Source organism: Solea senegalensis, linkage group LG20 (assembly GCF_019176455.1).
Source record: "Solea senegalensis isolate Sse05_10M linkage group LG20, IFAPA_SoseM_1, whole genome shotgun sequence".
Classification (NCBI taxonomy): domain Eukaryota; kingdom Metazoa; phylum Chordata; class Actinopteri; order Pleuronectiformes; family Soleidae; genus Solea; species Solea senegalensis.
This window is the reverse complement of record NC_058039.1, coordinates 10,889,514-10,910,735: the sequence shown is the minus strand read 5'-3', so window position 1 is coordinate 10,910,735 and position 21,222 is coordinate 10,889,514. Positions and strand designations below refer to the sequence as shown.

Genomic DNA, 21,222 nt, shown 5'->3' with positions numbered 1-21,222 from the left:
ATTTTAAATTAAAAGGGGACAGACTGCACCAGTGTTAAAAAAACAGCCATAAATAAGCCCCTGACTATAATGAAAGATTACTTAACCAAAGGGGGGGAAAGGTATATCTGTGTGTGTGTGTGTGTGTGTGTGTGTGTGTGAGTAAATGTATGTTTGATGGTAAAGACTTCTATGCAAAGTGATTTGTTATACAGTAACAAATCATGCATTTTTAAAACACAATACTCCAGAGGGAACTAGACGTATACAATATTGCACAGCTCGCATCCAACTGTATTACAGGATCAAAAAAAATTTATAGTGTTTTTTTTTTTCGGTCTTTACAACGCCTTGAGGAACCATAACACACTTTCAGCAAATCCCAGAGGGATATAAAGCCCTAACCCCTGCAGTGATGCCACACATAACACACCATGCTGCGAATAAAAACGAAGAAAATATAAAAGATCAGTGTGTATTACGTGGCATATGCTAATATTGCACGGAATTACTTCCCTTATTTGAGCCTACTTCCAATTTCCCTATATCTTGCCATAGTCATTTGATAGTGAAATGTGAATAAATGGGGAAACCCTGGAGATTAGTGTATGGCATTTAACTATGAATTGCAGGGAGAAACCTTCCACATCGTCTCACTTCCCAGGCTTCCCTTTAACAAAAAAAAAAAAAAAAACAGAACAAGAAAAACTGTCAGGCAATGACACTCCTGTCCCTTCAAGGCATAAATGTGCCACCCTAACTTCAGTATCTCCTTGTCACTATCAGTCACTCTTGCACTTGCTTGCTACATATCTGGCACTTTCTGTTGCAAGCATGGTTTTCACGCTTTCATGACTCTCTGGCTCTTGACCCCCGTCAGCCACCTTGACTTACTCTCCGCCTTCTTTAACCAATCAATCACTCTTCTTCCGCCGCCGCCTCAGCAGTTACGTGGCACTGGGCGAAATTATCACCTCCTCTGCCATTCCTCTGTCACCTCCTCTTGCCTTTTTTTTTTTTATCTCTGCTGTCATTTCTTGCGTTGGCCCACTTTCAAAGGCCCGAACAATGAACTTTGTGTGCATGTCGTAGATTGTACAATTTCGAAAAGGGCAGAGCCCACATGTCTTTTTATTTGACTAGATCAAAGCCGGGAGACTGCACTGTACTTGCATAACAGTGAACTGTAACATTACCTCATTGATTTATTTTTTAGTTCTAGTTTGTCCATGAATCAAAACAGGCCACAGGCAGACCAAACCTTCAGAGTTTAACTTCCATTGTAAATGGGTTTTACAATTGCAAATGAGAAGAATGAAGGAACACAATTAGGCCTGGTTCACAACAGACACGCCACATGTGCTAGACCTGCAACTAACAATTATTTATTTATTATTAACTAACCGAGTGTTGTTTGGTCCATAACGTATCATTTTAAAACGACAGTACTGAGCTAGCCAATAACAATGTAGCCACTTAACGTTCTGAAACGCACAGTGGGTTATTAAAAGACAGCGTCCAGCATTAAAAATACATTCCCCTGTATGTGACTTCGAATGAACACCAATGTAATGTAGATTAAGGACGTTAATGAAAACTCACCCCATAAGAAACTGAAAAGTCTTCCTGCATACTTCACTGCCGAAGTTCAGGGGTGCTTTCTTTTCATCACGGACTTCTTGGTTGTCTCAGAAGTAACCACTTATTCTCAAGTCCTGCCATTCTCTTTCTCTGTCGGCCAATCCATCCGCTTGTTGTTGCTCTGGAGAAAGTTTGCTACAACGAAGTCTGCTAGCTTAAATGCTAACGAGTTAGCGATACAGTCCGCTAGCTTAAATGCTAACATGTTAGCAATAAAGTCCGCTAGCATAGTCCGCTAGCATAGCGGACTTTATGTCTTCGTTAAGACGTACAGCCACGATTTAGTTGTTCTGCAATGCGACTTTTCCCTGTTCAACGGTAAAAACACACGCAGCTTTTCGAAGCAGCAGCATATTAAGTAGCCATGTGTTTCCTCTGTGACGATCAGCTGATTGGCCGAAAAAACAACAACAGCACTGGAATATGACATCAGCACACCCTAACTAGGAATCGATTCAAACAGCCCTAATTCAAAAACAAAGTGTATGGTTTTAAGAGCCACAATAGTGTGCTATGAAGCATGTAGTGGCTTTTTCGAAACTTCAACTTGCATAATTTTGAAAAAAAAACAAAAAAACAATTTCCTTTGTTTATTCAGTTTGTGCTGGGCCAACTTGTCCTTGGTTCCACATGTCGAACAATGTTGAAATATGTTGACTGTTGTTTCCCAAACCTCAAAATGACGATGTTTGAATTATTTGTCAAATGGAGCAATGAAAGCAGAATTTTTTTCACATTTAAGAAGCTGAAAAATCAGAAAGCTAGTCCTAATTATTATTATTATTGTTATTTTTTAAAAAACCTCTAAAGCTGAATAATTGATGATCAAAATAGTTGACAATTAATTTATTTATTAATCGATTAGTAATCAATGAATCGCTGTCCCCTACTGCATTCAATTTTAATTTTAGCACCAGTTAAGAGATCAGTGTTCACAATACACGTTTTTGATTAGCGATAAATCAGAAAGTGAAGTCATACTCATACGTGTGGTGTTATGAGAGACACAGCAGACATACACAACCGGCGAACACACACACAGCAACACACACGCCAGGCATCCAATGTGACCCAAGCGTAACCGATAAATGAAAGCGGTGGTCATCCACAGTTTTGTGGCTTTGTAAAGTCAACCACACTGTATCCCTCTGTATATTTGTGCCTCACTACTCCCTTGCTGTGATTATCCATAAGTCTTACTTCAGAATTCCCTGCGTCAGCCGAATGTCACGCTGATTAATCACTTGATTACCTCGAGCCAATAGTCGCACTGATTAACTGTGCCACATGATGACTCCCTGGTCGACTCCCCAGAGAGTGAGGACTCCCTTTGCATCCATTCCGATGGAAAGCAACTCATGACCAGGGGACAAGTGAGTAAGATGAGATCACACACGACTCAGCAAAAAGAACCCTAATCTCACTTCCCCAGAAAGATAGAGGAAAAAAACTCAGTGATAAAATTCCTTGAAAGGTTATAAAGATTATAGAGAAATAAAACATCTTGAAACTGACTAAGATTTTTTTTTTTTTTTTTAGGTGAAAATGAGCTTGTTTAAATAATTGGTATTAGAAAAAAAAGAGAATGTGATATAACATACACTATATGATGTACTATGAATTTGGGTACGTCAAGACATGGTGTGTCACTACTGTAGATCCAGAAATATCCACCAACCGCTTTTGCCTTGTACCTGTATCTCACTAAGTTCAGCCATTCCAACATCAATTTACTCTTTCAATCAGCGCCTAATGTCAGATACTCGCTGCAAAACACGCACACAAGTCACAGCAGGTTGTAAAGTCTACTACCAACAATATGTGGTATGTGTTGGAGCGGGATAAAAAGAAAAACAAAGACAAACTGAATGGATGATGAGTTTGAAGATGAGTCACACTTCTAATGTCTTCTTCTCCCCTACAGACGACTTATACGATTTGGACGAGGACTTCACAGAGCAGTGGAGAGGAAAAAAATAAATAAAGTGAAATGAAAGAAAAGACAGGGACAGAGCCTGAGAGGATGACAGCACGAACTGGACTCATCTAAAGCAGTGATTTAATGCTCTGGAGGTTTTTGTAGAGAGCACAAATAGCTGCACTTAAGTACTTGGAATGGTGAATTAATTGTAATGACAGGTGCATAAAACATAAACAGAAAATGAAATCATTAAGTGCAATTTACATGACTGCGTAAGTGGACCTGAGAGTTCTCCCATTTGTGCTTTTATCAATAAAAATATGATATTATGGGATCTGTGTCAAACCTAAACTGCTTCTTTTTTTGATGTGCCAACCCCTGGGCAGTGCAAGCATCATTAGACCCATCACAGTAGTAATGACCCCTTAGGCCACAAAGTTGATAAGGGACAAGACAGCTGTCCAAGAAAAGTATCGCGAACTAGTCTCCAGCCTTGTTACGCTTCATCAAAGCCAACAGCTGCATGCATGCAAGTGCTTCTTCCCTTGTATCTATGAGTGCTGCTGCACAGACACCAAAGTGTGTGCCTGCATCTGTGAGCACGGATCTGCCCAGGGAGAGGGTAATGAGGACCACTGGGGCTCGTTTAAACAACCAGGGCTCACAGCCATAGAAGATCTTCATCAGTCCATTGAGTAGGAGAGGAGAAAAGCAGAGAAGCTCCAGTGTTTCCCAGTCTTATCATCGCATCAGCCACATTCAACATACCCCCACCCCGAAACCCAAGGAACTGAGAGTTATCCAATGAGTGTCACTGTTCCATTTGGTCTATATTGTCTTCATTCATCACCTGGCTTAAAGGTGTCTCCTGGATTGAACATGTACGTTTTACTAAATCAACATACCCCTAAAAGAGGCTCTTATTGGCTTTAATTTGTATTCATTGCCCCTTAAAGGTGAAGAGAATTATTTGTCATTTGGTCATTGTAGTTGCATGTTTCTTATTGAATTATTTTTTTCTCAATCTATCTGAAGGTGAAGTGCAAAGACACAGGAAAGAACACAAGAAGACACACACACACACACACACACATACTGGCCTCATCACCTTACATTGATTTCCCACTGGCCAACCAACTGCTTAGCCATCTTTGTGGTGACAGGTTGACCCATGAGACCTGTTAGATGCTCTCACTCACTCACTCACACACACACACACACACACACACACACACACACACACACACGCACACACGCACACACACACACACACCCGCACATGCACAGCACTGTCCTGCAGCCTTTAGGGAACTCCCTGAAGTATTTATTGACCACAGAGAAAAGTGGCTATTAATCTGACAGAGGCTTAAAAGCCTGTCACCACCTGTTTGTGCATGTGCGCCTGTTTGACACGCGTGTACACAGGTATTCCTCGTCTGTACACCCGCATTTCCATATGCGGTGTGCGCCGTGATTGGACAATACAAACACCAACCTACCTAAATTAGCATAATGCGTAACCGTTAACATTAAGAAATAAATCCCCGCGCGCACAAATGAAAAAAACTGCCTTCGCGTCCGTCGCACAGTTAATCCGGATGTGTGTCACTCGGTCCACGTGGCGCCTTTTTAAAAGGTGAGGTGAGATTGTCAAACCTTGCATTCCAGCAAATTATCGTCAAACTGTTACTTCTGCCAGTTCATCACCCCAGAGGCAAACCTACAGGCCTGACAGAGCAACAGGATAATGAGAAGAGCGAGGGAGGGAGAGGGAAAGAGAGAGAGAGAGAGAGATGAGAATGAAGGCCATGTGATGATCCATGTCCGTCTGTGCATCTTTCTGTGCGCATACACCTCCATCCGTCAACTAAAGCTTTAACTCCACACATGCTCACTTTTCATCTCAGGAAAAAAAAAAAACAGAGAAACACGTTGTTTGTTAAACATTAAAAATCCATGCTGTGGGAACACCCAGGTGCCGTGATGTCAGAGATGGTGAGAGAGAGAGAGAGAGAGAGAGAGAGAGAGAGAGAGAGAGAGAGAGAGAGAGAGAGAGAGCGAGAGCGAAGAAGATCTGTCTTATGTCGCTGTGTTTCTCTGCCAAGAACATCAACTTAGGGGAATTTGTCTCTGGTGCCTTGTTATTGTCGACTCGGTGTTAGAGGCCATTGTGCACTGAAGTGCTTCACCAACAGAAACACACAGACAAATACACGTACACACACACGCGGTTGTGTATGGACGCACCCATCTCATGTCGGCTCAGTCATTGTTTTTTCGCAACTTAAAACTCCGGCACAGAAAGTGCTTTGATGAGTTGCACCGGAGTCGGGCAAGTGTCAAAGTGTAACCTTGTTTTCCATGTCTGTGTGTGCGCGTGTGTTCAAAGAACGTGTGTCTTTGGCTCATCCTCGGTGAATGATGGCTTTGCTAAAGTGCTGTGAAGAGAAACATTTGGTTTACTGTGCATTTGATTCATTGCTGGTGAGAGGGGGAAATTTGCATAGCAGGCAGACTCGAGGCAGATCTGGGCTCTCGTTAGCCGGGTGGCTAGATACTTCATCATTATCATCAAGCCCGCACTCTGGTTCCAGCCTCTCTGGCCTTGCTCATAATGTCTAAGCAGGCTTTGCAGAAGGAAAAAAAAAAAAAGAAAAAAAAAGGAAGAGTCTTGAGCAAATCAGGGAAATGCAGTGTATGCATAGCGAGTAACTCTGCAAGCAGCAACATTTGTTGCTTGGTCACTCGGGCCTTTTTGGGTTTCTCCTGTCACAGCCTGCTATTCTGTCGACACAGGTACCTCCACATTTCCCCTCTTTCTCACCCACTATTTTTTCCAGTCTCCCACCCTGACAGGCTTGCTGCAGTGCTTTCGGGGACAGTGCTTGTTATAGAGGACATGCTGACGAGTGTCGATCGATACAGACTCACAAACCGCAGCATCTGTCTGAAAGCTCTTGGTGTGTACGTCCGTGCGTGTGCACATCAGTTGCTGTACGGGCAGGACGTTTGACTTATGTGGGTGCTGCTGCCATTTATTTGTTTTTTATTATGCGCTCTTGAGTATGCCAGCTCTCATTGCACAGTTATGCAGGTGGTGTTGAATGTGCATACGTGTGCGCGTGTGTGTGTGTGTGAGGGATCTAGATATCAGTTTACGGGGGATTATATGGATGGCTTCCACAGCTTTTTTTTTTGTCTCTTTGAATATTTTAAAACACATGAGAGGGACAGAGTCACACAGGTGGACATGATCTGTGTATATTCTGTGGGATGCCAGGAATCATAGGTCAGGCGCAGATACAGATCCGTAACACAACCTGTCTCCAAAACACCTAAACAGTTTCACTTGACCACTTTTGAGTGAGTGAATAAAAGTCCTTGAATCTGGCTGGAAAATTAAAGAAAATGAGACTGATATGGAGACTAAGACAGTTTCCTTTTCCCTGAGTCCTAAATCCACCACGGGTAACTGCTGGAGTGTGACAGTAGGCTTATAAGAGCCAGTGTGTCGATAAATCCCAAGAGCATTTATTCCCTGCAAGACCAAAGGAGCATACCTCATTTTATGTTCCCTACAGAACAAAAAGGCAAGGTGATTTTTTTTTTTCTACCCACTTATTTATCCCGGTATTTATATATTAATGTGTTCATGAGCATCATAAACTTTTATTATATTCCAAGTCAGTTCCACGACCAGGTTTTATATGAGCATTATATGTTAATTATCTGCAGCTTCACTTTTCATCCTTTTATCTCAGAGTATCTGTGTTTGTCGTATATTTATTAGGTAAACAGTCTCCTCACCTGCATTATGGAGTTTGCATATACATTATGGATGAAACTTTATGCAGAATAGCTTGTGGTTTAATTCACTCCTTCAAACATCATCACATTAGCCATGAAGCTTGTGTTGCCCAAAAAAGAAGCAATAAAACACTAATGGTCGATTCACTTTTTCTTTCATTTACTCAAGAGTCTAATGGGATCATTATTCAAAGTTGCTCAGATAATTAAGCATAACATGTTTGTGTGAAATACAAAAAAAAAAAAACGACAAAAACAAAGGAACCCCTGAATCAACACAGGCTCACTAATGGAAACGTGTAATTGGAGGCATAGTGACAGTGGAGACCTTTTGTTTCTCTTTTCTGTTGTGCCTTCTAATTATGCAAAACAATAACAACAAAGTTTTCAACAAAAATAGAACGTGGTGTCACTTATGCAACGTTACAATAATAAACAGCATTCAGAGAGTCCACAAAAAAATAAACCTACTTCTTACTTGATTGTCATATTTTCTTTTTATTTCAATCCCTAGCATCAGGTCTTTGTCCCCACAGCATGACATCTGTTTTGTAAACTTTAGAGCACAAGCTATAGTGTAATTGAAGCCGAATGTCACACCTGCTCACCCTCTCGTCCAAATACAGTCTCTCCTGGTTTGTTTTGAGTCCAAAACTCAAGGCTCCTAAGAGCAGGCTCACAAACCAGTGGGTGACCATGATGCCACTTGAAAACAGCGCAAAAAAACAAGGATAAGCACTGAAACAGACAGTAAGAGGGTCACTCGTCTAGCTCTAAACCTGCAATGGTGCGCACACACAAACCGACCGTGGTGTCTCCCCATGACGCCAGAGAAGCACTGCTGAAGACTTGTCTTGGAAGCAAAGCACCATGGATGAATGGACCGTAATGTCTGACGGTGAGGGTAGTGCAAACACACACACAAGCAGCTACTACACACTAAGACCGACACACACAGACAGAGGAACACACACACACACAGTTTCCCCATGTGTTTTTGCTAAACTCACGAGGCAACATTTCCTTGTCTCGTAATGATTTCTAAATAGGGCTGCATTGCCCAGGGATATATTTAATTGCCACACACCGGCTGGTGATGCTAATGCGCGCAGACAAAAAGAGAGCGGGAGGCGGCCGGGGAGGCTGGGGTGTGCGGGGGACAGAGAGGGGAAGTCACACTTGTTTTGCAGTTGCTTTGACTTAGCAAGGGCACGAGTGACTGTCACTGTGCGGTCAGGCTTTGCACGCACCCACTTATCTGTGATGGTTTGGTGGTGAGGGGGTGGGATTTTAGTGTAGATACTGGAAGCAGCTGTAACACGTCCGCTTGCTCCCCTACACATGTACACACACGCACGTCCACCTCCGCCTCCACGCCAGCCAATTGACCGCCACTCGCCAGACTCCTCACAGTAGCCATTACAGCGCCACGCTTGTGAGTGGCATGCGTGCATATGCCGCATGACCATGTCCCTATGCATGTATTGTGCTGCAGCGTGACAATGGGTGTCACGGCCAAATGCAGCCCCCTCAGGATCAACACCACAACTCTCCGACTCCCTCTTACTTACTGGCACGCAATGAAGAGGTTGTTCTCCATCCAGCACATAGACACACATGGCAAAACCATGAAGAAGAAGAAGAAGAAGCCTGGGCGCACGCACACAGACACACATGGCCGTGCTATGCGCTTACGTGTGTGGGTGTTTTGTGTTGCACACAGCTGCTTTTAGAATGTGTGTGTTAGCACCCTGGTGACCGGCTACAAACAAACAACAGGAGGAGAGAACAAAACATTTTCATACTTCATTACTGTGGGTGTTTTTTTGTTGGTTTTTTTGCGTTTGTCTGCCACCGTATGTGAACACACACTCGCAAAATAATTGTTTATTGTTTGCTTGTATGGGCAAACAGATCTCTGACAGTATCTCTATCTGTGCGTTCTTGTATTTGTGGCATTTTTTTGGCATAAACTCTGCCCTTGTTGGACCGAGTAGTACTCACTGAGACGAAAAGATGGTCCTAATGAGGCAGAATCTCATATCCGAGAAACTGGTTAAGTTTAGAGCTAAGATTTGAGTTGTGGTTAGAATAAGGTCAGGGTTAGGCATGAACTGGTTATAGTTAAGGTTAAGGAAAATGGAAGTCAGTGCCGTGTCCTAATAAGAATAGCTAACAAAACCTCTCTGTGTGTGTTTACGAAGCTTCCCCTTCCTGTATTAGGATAAATAGCCTTGTCTATCATGTGAGGCTGTGTCTGGCAAACAGATTCTCCTCACGTCAAACCAGATGAACACAAATGAGCTCCCCAGAGGAGACATTTTAGGGGGGAAGTGTGTCCCTGTGACACTTACTGTGAAGGACATCTTATGGGTAGAGAGGTGGTGTGGCTGACAGGCACAAAGTAAGCATGGATGTACCATGCATTAAGCACCTATTTGAACATAGAGAGCCATCAGACCTTTACAAAACTGCAGGTTTGTGCATTAAAACGTATACGTGCGACGGCAGCAGCATGAAAAAGAACCCTGTCTTGATACTGTGTGGTGTAAAAAGAAAAAAAAAATGCATTTACATAATGGCGGGTAATGTGTCACAACCTGTGCTGCTTGGTATCAGGATTGCCCCTTGTCTAGCTCAGTATGTCTCTCTTGGTGGCAATACCATCAGGTGCCTTCCAGAGATGAATGGAAGCGGTACCTTTAGCACCTTCAGTAAACCATTAGCTAACTGGTTGTCAACTGTTATGAGGCTTTCAGTATCATTCCACCTCAGAGGTGACCGGTCGCTCACGCACTAAATCACTGTACAGTACCTAGAGGTAATTATATTGCTGCCGTAAATCTCCGCAACGGCCCCGACAAAGTTAGATCATCTTTTCACACGCCTGTGAGTGCGTGTATACGGTCAGGGATGCACACATGCTTTATGATGTGCATGCTTACATATGAGCATGCACACTCCACGGAGCAACTGATGTGGGCACAGCTGGCCGGCAGCTTGCCACATGGGTCACAGTATTGCACTTTTCACATGTAATTGTGTCATACGTGGACCACATGTACTCAAAATGTGTCACTTATATCCAGTAGTAGATGTTTATTGATGCTTTTAGATCTCATTTTTCTCTCCAGTGTTTTCATGTAGCTGAGATTATACACTTTTACACCCTCACAAAAAGTCAAAGCTCCAAATATTATTAGCGTTAGTGGAGACAGCAGCACATCAAGACTGTTGTCACTTGATGATTATAAACTAAAATCAAACCAAATCTGTTATATTTACTATTTCTTAATGGACAAATACATTGTCCTCAAGCCAATAAACAATCCTATGCAACATGCACCTTAAAATATTTACAAAAGTCAGTGAACCCAGAAACATAACTGGGCAATTCTTGTTCTGCAGCAGTAACTCACACAAAAACAATGTTCAGAAACCTTTTCCAGCTTTGGGGAAATCAACAGTTCCTGGTCACAAATCGTCTGAGGCATTTTTTATTTTAGCTCAGCAGAAGCAAGTGTCCCCAAATAGGTTATGTAAATGTGTTTCGCCCCTATACGTCCACATTTTAAACCTACTATAAATGTTTGTGTTACCTATTCAGTATGGACAAGCTAAATGCAAAGCGCTGTATGATTTGAATCAAAATAAATGTTTATTATATTAGTGAGAAGGAGACATGACTATAGTTTAAGACATATCATACTAAAGGTTGGGATGTAACAGCGTACATATTCTATAGCCTGACAGCAGTGACACATGATCAATGTTTGGTATGTAGTCATTTGCAAACAGTTGCTTAGTCACATGTCAAAGTAATTATGCAGTCATGTTTCTGGCCACCTGGCAAGTTTGAGTGAAGCAATCTCCACCAACTCCTGAGGGAAATGTCTAGCAATATCCTTAGCTGCTAAATGCTTCACTGTGTTCACCAGCTAATTGCTAACCATATCTGTCTTTGGTTTGCTGGTGCAGAAGACGAGAAGAAGCCACACTGCAAAGCCAAACAGAGCTGCAAAATCAGGAGCGTCATTTCCAATATGAATGCATTTGTTTTGAAAAAGTCATCGATAGACTTAATGGACTGCAATATCCAGCTGATCTGTTCAAAGAAGTGGGGGAAAAAAAAGAGAGCGATCATTCTCATTCAGGTTAACCTCAGTGCTTTCTCCATAGAGAGCTCCCTGCATCAAAAACACTGCACCGAATGTCGATACCTTGCTGTTCGTGCGAAAATGTCATTCTCGGCCAAGTCAACCGTGCGGGGCCATGTGCTCAGAAACCAGTGTGCAGTATCGCACAAAGAAATCACAGAGACTCATATTCAAACAAAATGTCAAACCGATCATTGAGATTTGCATGGTTGCCGTTTGACAATGGACCATTTTGAAATCATCATCATCATCCTCGTGCGAGCAGAAGTTTAGTGAACAGATGCGCCACACACACACACACACACACACACACACACACACACACGCGCGTGAAAAATACAACCCTCCGGGAATTGTATCACATGGCCGTGGGCACAGGTGCACTATGGGATGCATGTCTATTTTCTGCAGTTAATCGATCACATGGAGCTTCACTAGAAATCAGTGAGCCAGAGACTGTTATATACAGTGTGTTTGTGTGTGTGTGTGTTAATACATCCATACACTCCTTTGTCATCAAATTGCTCTATGACCACTTAAAATTTGCATCAGCCCTGTGAGACAGGGGTTCGGAGGCTCTTTGTCGTCCACTCATTCACGCACATCATATGCACTCACACTCTCGGCCTCACACATGAACAGTTTCTCTTAGAGAGTAGACGAAGGGGGCTCTCCGGAGGGTAGCTAATTTGGCCCGCTGGTGCCTTAACCACATCTCCTCTGCTTCATGTCATTTTCTCTTGCTCAAAAAAACTCCCACTTTGCTTTCGGAAATATCACAAAACTTATCTGCCGCTGCCGCTGCCGCTCTCCTTAACGTCATACAACATTTATTGGCTGCCGACAGAGCCATGGACTTAATTCACAGCCGACCTTTGGTCCTCAGCATACGCACTGAAGCCAGGCAATCCCATGAGGTCGGAAATGGGCTTGGTGTAAGAAAACGGACACTATACTCTGCTGTACCGCCGTCATATATACGTCTGTAGTAGCAGTGCGTGTGCTATGTGATACCTGAAGAGCTGATGCATCAGACTTAAGAGGTTTGAGGTGAAATACAACCTTAAGCTGTGTTTTTTACGCCTTACAGTGAAACATAGAAGAGAGAAACAAACACATTTTAGCTTATGAGATGAGGCCAGTGCACAATGCATCTGGACAAAGAGATCTATTAATTGTAAGGTACACAATATATTTCCTCCCCTTTATTTGATCGATTACACTTTTAATAGCATCAACAGGAAGTTGGCCTGCATTGAATTGTCTCTGAAATACGGCCAAGGAGTACTGTATACCAATTCATACGGATTCACAAAGATCTGTTGAGAAAACTGCAATGATTATAAATGACAAGGTGTGTGTGTGTGTAGGGGCTTTTGCTCGAGCATAAAGGGGCTCAGTGCTGAGCCCGTTCAGGGAGAGAGAGAGAGAGAGGGGCAAAGAGCCATAGCTCATGAGCACAGAATACTAATCCTGTTGCCACAGTCACCCTGAGCACATGCAGTTTTGCTTCATTAATTTTTAGGGAGGGGAAATCACAAGTACTGTTTTGCAAAGCACACACTCTTTTGTCATCAGCGGTGACACGTGTACATTTTTCACCCTGTGTGTGTGTGTGTGTGTTAAGGGTTATTGAAACACCTGCATGTACTGTACGTCTCACGCTGCTAAACACATACACTGACACAAACGCGCTTCTCTCTGCTCTAATTGCCAGATACTATTCCACGAGGAGGGAATTAGCCGTATGCGTGTGTATGCGCGTGTGATGGACCACTTGGTCCTGCTCAATGAAAGGGTGATCTGGTCCCGTGAGTCACAGCCAAATCCCAGCACTCTTTTCCTGTTCCCCCCTTTCTCTCTCTCTCTCTCTCTCTCCCTGATTTCACACATGGAACACAATCCCCACCCTCTATCTGGGCTAATGAGGATTCTCAAATGCCGCTGTGGAGTTGCTGTGCGATTGTCCAAGTCACAACCACCTTAAGGTAACATTTCAGACATCTGCTTATTGGACCACAAACCCTTATCACGACAGGGCCAGGTACAGGACATGTCTAAGAGGACTAGATATAGCAGGCAGATACTGTAGAAGGCGAATATGTACCGGCGCGATGACATAGACAGAAGTCCGGGTATGGGTCTAGCATGGTTTCTGGAATTGCAGTTTTATATTCTAGACTGGTGCGATCATTTGCTCACAAACCCAGAATTAAGTTATTATTAAAATGAAAACATCTCAAGCTGATGAATGGCTCTTTCACTTACCGAAAGCAAGTTTGGAAAAGTGGAAACACAGGGCAGAAACACACTGAATTAAAACACAAGCGCATCCGTCCTTGCACTGACTGGACCTTACGGCCGTGAAGTGAATGCATCATGACTGCATAAACCCCCGCCGACTGCACGTACACTGGAGCAGTGGACACTGCTTAACTGCTTAACTCCTGACTCCTGTGTGCTGCACTCTGATTGCTTGGCATGCGACGACGAATAAGAGTGAATATCATCAAGTATGTAATTTTCTTAAAAGGCCACATTTGAGAATATTAAACACATTGCACTTGCCAAAGGTATCTGCAATTACTTAAGCTAATGGCTGGATTTGACGACCAGCGAGAGTTACGTGGCATCATAGTAGGCAGCAGAAAATAACATTGCCTTTATTTGCATACAGTCATAATTGAAGCTCCTGCTCAACTGTGCTGTTTTCCAGAAAGACGTTTAGCTAATTTGACTTTTTATTGTCCTTATATGACAGTAATGGACATTTTGGACACTCTGGACACATCCATCCATCACAGGTACTAATCCCAGCTGACATAGGGTGAAAAGGACTGGGCCACATCGAGACAAACAATCATCCACTCTCATACTCACACCTATGGTCAATTTAGAGTGTTACCATGATGATGTGTTTGAACTGTGGGAGAAAACTGTAGAACCCACACACACCATTTTGGACTTTATAATTATAAAGAATGCATGTGTTGTGTTGTTAACATCCTGTCTCTGTACAAGGTTAAATAATGTGTGATCAATGTATAGTTTAAAAATTTTTATTCTCCGATAACCACAGATCCAACACATATGAGTCACTCATGGCGATAAAAACCACGCCGCGATCCCACAGATTCAGTAACTTGACCTGACTCTGCAGTTACCATCAGCCCTATGGAGCTTTATAGCCTCTTTTAATTCACTGTTTGGTTGTTAGGGCCCACACCTTTAATGGTTTGCTTCACTCTCACCACCATTCCGGCCTCATTTGAATCACATTGCTGGGTCTTGTCAGTAGAAATTACACTCCGAGGATATAATGATGATATGTCATTGGGGGTGCTTACAGCTAATTTCTCTTGACCCCATGTGGCAAAACAAAAAAACAGCTATTTCAGGTTTAGGGAGTGAAATCCGACAAACATAAAAATCCCTCCAACAAAGTCTAAAGGGAAGCTCCCATTTCCCAACACAGGTTAGATTGCACAAGTCACCTAAATGAAATGAAATGAAATGAAATTAGAGGACATAATCAGTGTGTCTACTGGAAAAATGATGGATGAGCCAACACATCCACACATTTGCTTGTGAATGGATGATGAATGATTGAGAACAATGGAGTCTGTATTGTGTGTGAAGGCAGCTATAGCCTATGTCTTAAGAACCAGTAACAGCTGACACAATCAAGAAAATTACCAATCGCGTGTCCTGAAGTACAATATTCATTAAGTAAAGAAGAAGCTCTCGACGGGCTGTAAAGACGTCACAAACTCCAGCTCTAACCCTTTAAGCCCGTGTGCTTCACAAGCACCTGGAGAAAGAGGCTTTGAAGGCATCCATCATCCATCATGGTGACACATTCACTGCTATCCTAGTACTGATAGTTGAAATAGCACCTCCCAAACCCAACCCCTCCATTATTATTTTTTTTTTAAAGTTCTGCCCAAACCCTAACTCATAGCAGACCAGATGAAAATTTTCAACCACAAAATCCCAGCTGGAGGCCAACATCAATACTTGATCCAGCTTGCTGCATCCATAATTTGAGTGTGAAATTAAAGGATAAATTAAATATTCTGTATCTCGGGGATCACAGAAAATACTTTTATATTTATCTGTTTTTAAAAACAGTGGTAGAGTGGTGGCTGAAAAGGTAGAATTTGTATTCTACTTCTAATGGTGATACTTCTGGTGACAGATATTAAATCAGACCTTTCATTCTTTTAATTTTAAATTGAATGATTGAGGACAATGGTTATTTACAGGACAGACATTGTCTTTCCAACTGTGGAACATGTCAAAACCTTTATTGACCCTCATAATCTTTTATAATGTATATGGAAGCTACTCCTGTTACTATTTGCTATGCAGAGTTCAAACACCCTGACATTTCTGAACACAGATGCAAACAAGAAAAAAGTCAATTTTTCCAAATTGAATGATATTTTTCCCCTTTGTTGTATTTTATAATGTGAAGCACATTTTTCATAATATGGCCATCATTCTTTGTACAAATGAGAAAGGCACAGGTCACTTTCAGGCCAGTGATGAAGTGAAAATGGGAGGAAAGTGAATTATTCTGTTTCAGGAAAGGTGGGAACATAGGAAGAGCACAAAGACAACCCTCTGAATATGCGTAGAATACATTCAAGACATGCTTTAATAAAGTAACAAGCATGGTCATCAATTTTCTTTCTTCTTTGTTGTTGTTGTTTTTTTTTGCCTCAGACACATTCTATGTTGGCCTTTTCTAAAAATATCTGTCATTCAGTCATACAACCCTGAGTGTGCGTGTCCGTGTCGTAAAACTGTTTTCTAAAGATCACAAGCATGGAAAATACAATTATAGCCCGAAGGATTTTTGCCCACAGTATCCTTGTGCACGCTAATGCTGCATTTATGCATCAAATGGCTTTAAGATGAAGCAGGTTGATTCAGTGGTGAAGCGGAACCTTCATTTTAAATGTGCATCGGGCAACTTCTCGTCATGTGTTGCCTGTCTCGGCTAAATCAGATTGGTGAAATATATACCTGAGTTCACTAAACAAGAGCATAAATAGGAAAGTTAGTGTATTATTCAGCTGCATCGCCCCAGTACCCAATTTATATGGAAATTAGACCATTTTAAACAGTGTTTTACATTGATATGTGAATGGAATTTGTTCAGAGTTATAAAATAATGCATTTACAGATTTGATGGACCAAGCCTCTGTGGGTCAAGGTGTACAGTCTTATACAGTTTATTTCTCCTCTCACTAAGGATGAAGGACAGACACAGTTGTGCACTGTATGTATATATATATATATATATATATATATATCCTACATTTTTGTGGCCAGAAATATCATCGTGATACCATCTCTATTAATTATTTGCCAATTGTGGTCTCTCTTAATTAATTATGTACAATTATCCTATTTAGAAAACAAAATACTGTCTTAGTACAACGATCTAAACATTGATATTATGTCAGAGAAAAACCACCGGGATGACAATAAGCCATAATGCTCCGCGTCAGGCGATACAACACACGCACATAAACACACAGACACACAAGCCGAGGGAAAAGTGATGGTTTGCTCGTCTAATCACTGGGAGCAATTTGTGGTTGAACGTCTCGACCGATGCAAATTTAAAATGTGAAGGCGGGGCTATAGGGATTCTTCGTCAAACAAAATGCTAATTCATACTCATTTCCATTCACTGCTTTTATGTGAATATTAGGAATTGGTTCTTCGGGATAAACAGCTGGAGGCACACTTTTTCCAGTTGGGGCAATTAAAACCACTGCCAGAAAAGGAGAATACAACATTATTATGTCACAAAAGAGCACTAATCAAACCTCAGACTGTGGCAGACTCATTGTTTCCCCCCCCTCTTTTATCATCACCTCAGTGACGCAGAAGCTTCAAAGGGCATTTAAGTCTAAATGCAAGCAAGTGCAGAGGCTCAGTTTTTGGTAATTCCGTTGGAGTAAAGCAGATAAAACAGGAAAGTAGCAACAAGACTCTGGCTGTACCTCTGACAGCCTGACAGTATTTACATTAGTTCTGATATTTTAAGGTAATTAGGACACGGGGGAATTATTTGTAAAGGAACTGCTCTCCCCTCACAAAGGCTGGTGCACAAATCTGTCGTCTCATAGTGGTTTGTTCCCAGCGACTAACCAACAAGTATGCGACGTCAACATCTTCAAGGTCAGATCCAGCTTTTGTAGCAGCTGGCATACATACAGTACAGTACATCATTTTAAAGCTGTGTATGATATCAGTTTGCGGAGGTGTTTGCCTGGTGTGCACCAGTCCAAAACATGAAGCACTCTGTCTCCCTCTATCTTCGCATGACCCTCCCTGTTCCCATGTCTGAGTACATTAGATAATAACTCCCCCTCAGCCCACTGATCCAGAATCCAAAGAATGATAACCTCCCCATCAGCAAAGTAAAAGCCTCTCTCTCTCTCTCTCTCTCAGGAGAGCTCCATATTTGTGGTAGTGAGTTGTTGAAGGCAGGCCAGGACGTCTAACAATAATAACTGAGCTCTAATTAGTGCTGTTCACTATGCAAACATGCCTATGAGCCACCTAAAGGAACTTATGTAATTCTTTGTTCTTCCACACAAACAAAGTCTCTCTGTATATCAACGGGTTTTCTGTTTCCTTCTTCTCATTATGCCACATAGAGGGGAATCCGCTGGAATCAATTGAAATCATTAACGAAGCTTTAAAATAAGCTGTTCGGACAAAGCACTTAGCGATCCAGCTTAGAAGCACACATAGATTATACAGAAGCACACGTGCATGTGTCTTACGTTTGTGAAGAATTATTGTACATGTCCTGTGCACATTTCAAGTCTGATCTTGTCCTCATTTAGACACACACACACACACACACACACCTCTGCAGCATGTAGTGTGGAATACTAGGACCCTCACATCTTGGCCACATGGTTAAATCTCAAATATAGATCAAAAGCCAGAATTTCTGTTGGGCATTTCCAAATCTTTTGATGAGACGGCTGTTTGAACGACATTTTTACATCATTCGACTAAAAAGTTCTCTGCCAAAAAGAGGTATACTATCATTCAGACGTGGTCTTTAAGTGCAAAATAAACTAGCATTTGCTCGGTTTGGCACTCACGGCTCTAGACAATTGCTAATATGTGACTAAATGGATTTGTAACACTCACAGGATAGGCTCTAACATGCCTTGTGTATTTTTGTGTTAGCATGTTTTCATATTCTCTGTGCTCATGTGTGATCCTTTTAAAATGGCGGTGGCAGCAGCAGCATTAAACCATCATCTCATTATTTGGCAGAAACACAGCCCTACCTTGGCGGACATCTCTGGGTGCTATGGCGATTGCATCATTGGAATGCAGCTCAGTAACACAGCAATCATCGGGAGCCAGCGAGCCATTGCTGAAACTATGGGGTGTCTCTGGGAGCAGCGGAACAGGTGGTGCCATGATGTTGTGGTTTGGACAGATACATCCCGTCTGGGTCATTCCGCAGCCATCCGCATCCGAAACCTCCTGCTCTCCATTGTGTCCTGTGCGTAAACACTCCTCGAACCATCGGCAGAGCACACCGCAGGTAAATTGACTCGAGTTCTCATTATTAATGAGCAACACCTCCACGAGTCTCAGCTCCAGTAATTCCTTGGTTACCTGAGGCTCATCAGCAGCTGGGTGTCTCGTGAGACATAGTTGGACGAAGTTCTTATCAAACTGTAGGAATGAGTAAGGTCCATCTGAGTTAGATTGGCTGGTGCAGAGATCAATGATGTCCTGATCCCTGGCAGCAGCTGACTGTAAATGAAGGGGACAGCTTTGATTTGCCAGATGGTGGTCAAGAGATAGAAGCATGGGGGAGTGTGTCTGGCAGATGATAGGGTGGCGGGTGAAGCGGAGGTAAAGAGAGTATTTGGTGGGATCGGGGTTTTCCAGGGACCAGGAACAGCCTGGTGCCCTGGAGGGAAATAGCTCCCTTAGGGAGAAAGACCCATAAAGGACCCCAGCTACAAGGCTGGAGCATGGTGTGGAGACGGGTGAGGGGGTCCCCTCTGCCCCAGTGCTGGGGATGCCACTGGCAGCCCCATAGGCAGCCTCAGCCAGGGCAGAGAGAGGAGCTAGAGCGAGGGCAGACGCGGCAGCCAGAGCCCCAGCCACAGCCAGGAAAGAGGACAGTACAGACAGACACACCCTACCAGCAGTGTTCATCCTATGACATTGGTCCTGCAGGGGGAGAGAGAGAAAGAGAACGGGGAAAAAGGAGGTTAGAGAGGCAATTAGACGGTTCATGGAATATCTTCAAATGCAACCAGACAAAAAAAAAAAGAAGAACATTGCATAACCAGCACATGCTGTAAAGCACAATATTCACACAAGTCAAGAACAAACAATCTGCTTTGCTGTCTCAGGATTCGAACTTAACCAACTTCACGGCAGTTCTTCTTCAGAGAGAGACTCTCACACACACACACACACACACACACACACACACACACACACACACATGCAGACTGCCAAAATAGTCTCACAACCTGCTGGATTAAAAAGGTTGAATGTTTGGCTGTTGCACCATCCATTGTGTGGCCTGCTCGGTGCTTTCCTGCTGATATGACAAACACACACACACACACCATCTCCTGCTGAGCAGCTCCCCCAAGGCTCTGGCAAACTATTACCATCACCAACACAGCGAGGGTCTGCCAGCATCCTGATTTCTGACTCGCACAATACAACACACACGCAATGTTTTAGTATTTCGCCTGAAAATATTGTATATTTTAGTGTGCCTTGCGTTTGTGCCCCCCCTCACCTTTCCAAGACTTTCCAACAAGTATGGGAAACATCCACGCTACAAGATACCTTCTGTCCTCACTGATCCAATCGCATGTTCATAATTTAAAAGAAAAAAGAAAAAAAAGATTACACTTGTACCAGGAGTACAACAAATTAAAATGTCTGCGGAGACTTATCGACATGAAAGCCACAAATAAGCTGTCCAATCCGTCAGTCACCAGCACCTTCATGAGAACTATGCAACAGCTGGATAATTGAGTGTTATTATTACACGGGGCATGATATGGTGATTAAAAAAAAAACAAGGACACCGGGGCCGTCACTAGGTCATAAACAGCCCTCATGGTCATTTACTGATTGCATTTCCACTACAAGGTGACAGTGCGTGCGTTTCCATAGGTAAAATACTGAGTGGGTGCATGTGGGTATCAATGTGGCCTTGTTTTATGCATTTAGTCATTTCTTATTGCCTGTGTCACTTTTTCCACACAGGCATATCTTGCATACTGGCAATACTATCACGCCTAAATGAGGGAATAATGGTTTCACATTATTAAATGTAACATGATCATGCATGGTTTCCCACTCCAGCTTTAACTGGTTAGCCATGTATACCAGAGGTGCCTAAACGCTTTCCAATGAAGAAGAAAAAACCTAAACCTGAACAAGGGCTGCTGGCCAAAAATAAATGTAAATAAATAAAACACTACTCTTTCATTTGCTTGTGAAGTCAGATAATCTTTTCCAATCACAAAAACAAATTTCCCTAAATTTCCTTCCATCAATGTGCCACTGGTTACTACTGCCACTCGAACCCAGTAATGCTTTGGAAGTCGACTCGTTCTCTCCGTGCTAGCTCCAACCAAGGTTGCCGCACACGTGACACAACTGTAAAAAGCTTTTGTACAAGGC

At 42.6% G+C, this 21,222-nt stretch overlaps 1 protein-coding gene across 3 annotated transcripts in view; it reads right to left on the bottom strand.

Moving 5' to 3' along the window:
• The window catches only part of adgrb2 (adhesion G protein-coupled receptor B2), an 89,388-nt gene that overhangs the window by 20,827 nt on the left and 47,339 nt on the right, over nucleotides 1-21,222 (bottom strand). For all 3 annotated transcript variants that reach the window (XM_044052142.1, XM_044052140.1, XM_044052141.1), the window contains exon 2: nucleotides 18,837-19,740. In XM_044052142.1, coding sequence (XP_043908077.1) covers nucleotides 18,837-19,740 — 904 coding nt within the window. The remainder of the gene's footprint in view (nucleotides 1-18,836; nucleotides 19,741-21,222) is intronic.